The sequence below is a fragment of the Phoenix dactylifera genome, chromosome 3 (assembly GCF_051530095.1).
Source record: "Phoenix dactylifera cultivar Ajwa chromosome 3, Ajwa_hap1_PhDact_Kaust_v1.1, whole genome shotgun sequence".
In the NCBI taxonomy this organism is placed as follows: domain Eukaryota; kingdom Viridiplantae; phylum Streptophyta; class Magnoliopsida; order Arecales; family Arecaceae; genus Phoenix; species Phoenix dactylifera.
In genome coordinates this window covers 19,782,461-19,785,274 of record NC_143192.1, presented here as the reverse complement: position 1 = coordinate 19,785,274, position 2,814 = coordinate 19,782,461, and the positions used below count along the sequence as shown (strand labels likewise).

General features: G+C 35.0%; 1 protein-coding gene across 1 annotated transcript; it reads left to right on the top strand.

The window, feature by feature from the left end:
* Positions 1 to 583: 583 nt before the first annotated feature.
* On the top strand, positions 584 to 1,267 carry LOC148714289 (uncharacterized). Its single transcript, XM_088719384.2, has one exon. It carries the CDS (start codon positions 811 to 813, stop codon positions 1,084 to 1,086), a length of 276 nt encoding a protein of 91 aa, XP_088575510.2. The 5' UTR covers positions 584 to 810; the 3' UTR covers positions 1,087 to 1,267.
* Positions 1,268 to 2,814: the final 1,547 nt, after the last annotated feature.

Genomic DNA, 2,814 nt, shown 5'->3' with positions numbered 1-2,814 from the left:
ACACCATATATCAATCAAATTGTTGAACTTTCATCGATATATTGATGATACAATGCATATGGTAGATCATGCTAATAAAACCATTAGAAAACAAATTCTCAAACATCATTAGCATGAATACACCTAAAACAATCTAGCCATTGAAATTTTCTTATTAGTTTGGAAAAATGAATTTTATTCCATGATTTGACATGACCATATAACACCATGCTTTTTGTTTGTCTTCTATTATTTCCTGTAACAACCATAACTTTCATTTTAGTGGTCACTAATGGTTTCAAAGTATATCCTTTATTAGGTATATAGCCACAAGGTCAGCAATCAAAAACAACTCAAATAACTATAATTTTAAAAATAAGAAAAAATTTAAATATATTACTATTGGTATGTTTACATATCAATGTAACTTAAACTGACATGGAATGACAATGACCGACAAACAATATAAATAATTCAATTTGCCAATATGTTGCTCAATATATTTTATGTATTTCATGAATAATTCATAAAATTTGTGAATAATGGAACAATTACAATTTGATTACTAGAAAATATTTTAACAAATAATTTTATTAAGAAAAAATATGAGAGTAGTTCAAGATGTTTTCAATAATTTGAATAATGTTACAACTACAATTCACCATATATGGAAGTACTTGAAACCATGCACCCCACTAATGTTCAGTTCCATGCAGTTTTTCATGCAAACACGTGGCAGAGAACCTAGCATCCTTCTCTCCTCCTTTGTTGGATCCCATCGAGGAAAAGTTCTAACCTTTTCTTCAACACTAGAGTGAGAGAGTGAGAAAGATGGGTCATGGAGAGGATGCAGAGGAACGGATGATGGGAAGACGGGCAGAGGATGTTATGCGGTTGCCGCAGGAGGAGAGAGAGCGCATAGACAGAGTGGCAAGCTTTGTTGCTAGAGATGGAGATTTGACGGAAATTATTCTTTTGAGGCTTCTCAAGATCACCAAGAACCATCAACGATGGGGTTTCCTGTCGCCAGACCATCCCCACCATTCCTACTATCTCCGCCGCAAGATCTCTGAGCAATGCCGAGCCATTCGACCACCCCGGTCATAGCTTGAAGCCCAGTCTATATGGATGCTTGGGAGTATCAAAGTAGCACTGGTTCATGGAATAATATACGTAGGACATCATTACCTGATCAAGGACTAGATATGTTCTCTTCTCTATTTATTAGTTCTTACGGATATTGATATGAGATTTGGACTTGCAAAAACATGCAATTGCTAAACTGTTAACGGGCACATGAAATCTAATTTCCTTTTTGAAATAAATAAATTTGACTATTATATTTAGAAAATTAAATAGTGCGTATTCCACTTTGTGTTTCCTTGCTATCTGGTTCTGTTAAACTATTCATCCTCTACTTGAAGTGAAACCAGTTAGTCACACCGTAGGTGTCTCGTACTATCTTTTATATTTTTCTATGTTGTTTATTTTGAGGACTATTTCATGATTGACTAATAGATATGGTAACTTAGGTGAGTCGAGCAAAGTTCCATTTAGAATAAATCTAGGTTGGATGAAAATGTGCTTACAAGGATCTAATTTAGTTGGGAAAATGCAACCTCATATAGCACATTTGCTTTGTTTAAATCAAGATAGCTAGAAAAAATCAGGAATAATAAATAACATAAAAATAATAAATCTATTTCTATTGGAAAAAATAACATGAAATGATATCATTAATTGATGATAACGTAAAAATTCCATCATAACTACATAAGAAAATCTGTTTCTATTATAATAGAAGTCCGATTCTATTATTTCTAAAATATTGTTGGAGATCTCGATCAAAAGGAGATAAGGCAAATATTTATATAAAAATAGAAGTTTAAAGAACTTAGCTCTTGAGGATGAAGATCAAGGAAAACCTTTAGTCATTGTTTTTAGAAAAAAATCATTCCTCCGATTGTACTAGATCCATGACACTATTCTCCTAAGGTACAATAAAATTCTTCTTAGTCTTCCCCCTTAGGATGTGCATGCAAGGGCATTTAACTCAAATCCTTGATGTTTGTGAATCGCTTAGGTCTTTTAGAAAATGTAAAAGTCATAGAGAAATTAAAAGGATGAATTGGGCCTTGCCCAGTAACCGTACGCTTTTGTTGGGCAACGAAAACTTTTGGATTTGATTCTTAGATGGTGCATCCCCAAGAATTTTGGCCTACTTGATTATAGTATGACTTGGTCTCTCTCACCCTCTCTCAAGAAAATAGAGCAATTGTAAGGAAGAATAATAGAGAAAAATAGATGGAAGATGATATCTTCTTATTATTTTAAGAAATATATTGTGTCTATTCCATAAGTACCTCTAGAGAAAGGACCATGGCAACGGTAAAAGGTGGCTTTGAGTCACTAATAGATCTTTAAAATAAGAAAGTTAAAAAAACTAAAAGAAAAGGGTGGACAAGGATGGCTAACTGAGCCCAATCTTCGAGAAACGCTTGAGGATACTATCAGGAAAGGCTCAAGGGTGAGGTACCTTCTCCTTAGGCATGAAGAACTAGGCCTGTATTTTCTCATGTGAAAGGGAGATTAGGGCATGTACACCATGCATTAACTAAATAGATGCATGGTCATCAGGGTTTAGAAATCAAAAGACATCTAGGCTCTAAAGTACACCCAAACAATGCTATAATTAGGGCTTTGATGGTAATGGGGGGCAAAATGGATCGTCCTACTCAGGGCAAGGGATCGTCCCGTTCCAGCCGAGCAGACCACAACATCGACCAGATAGGACTACGGTCCTGCTCAGAATCAACCCAACCTCGGACTCCGCTG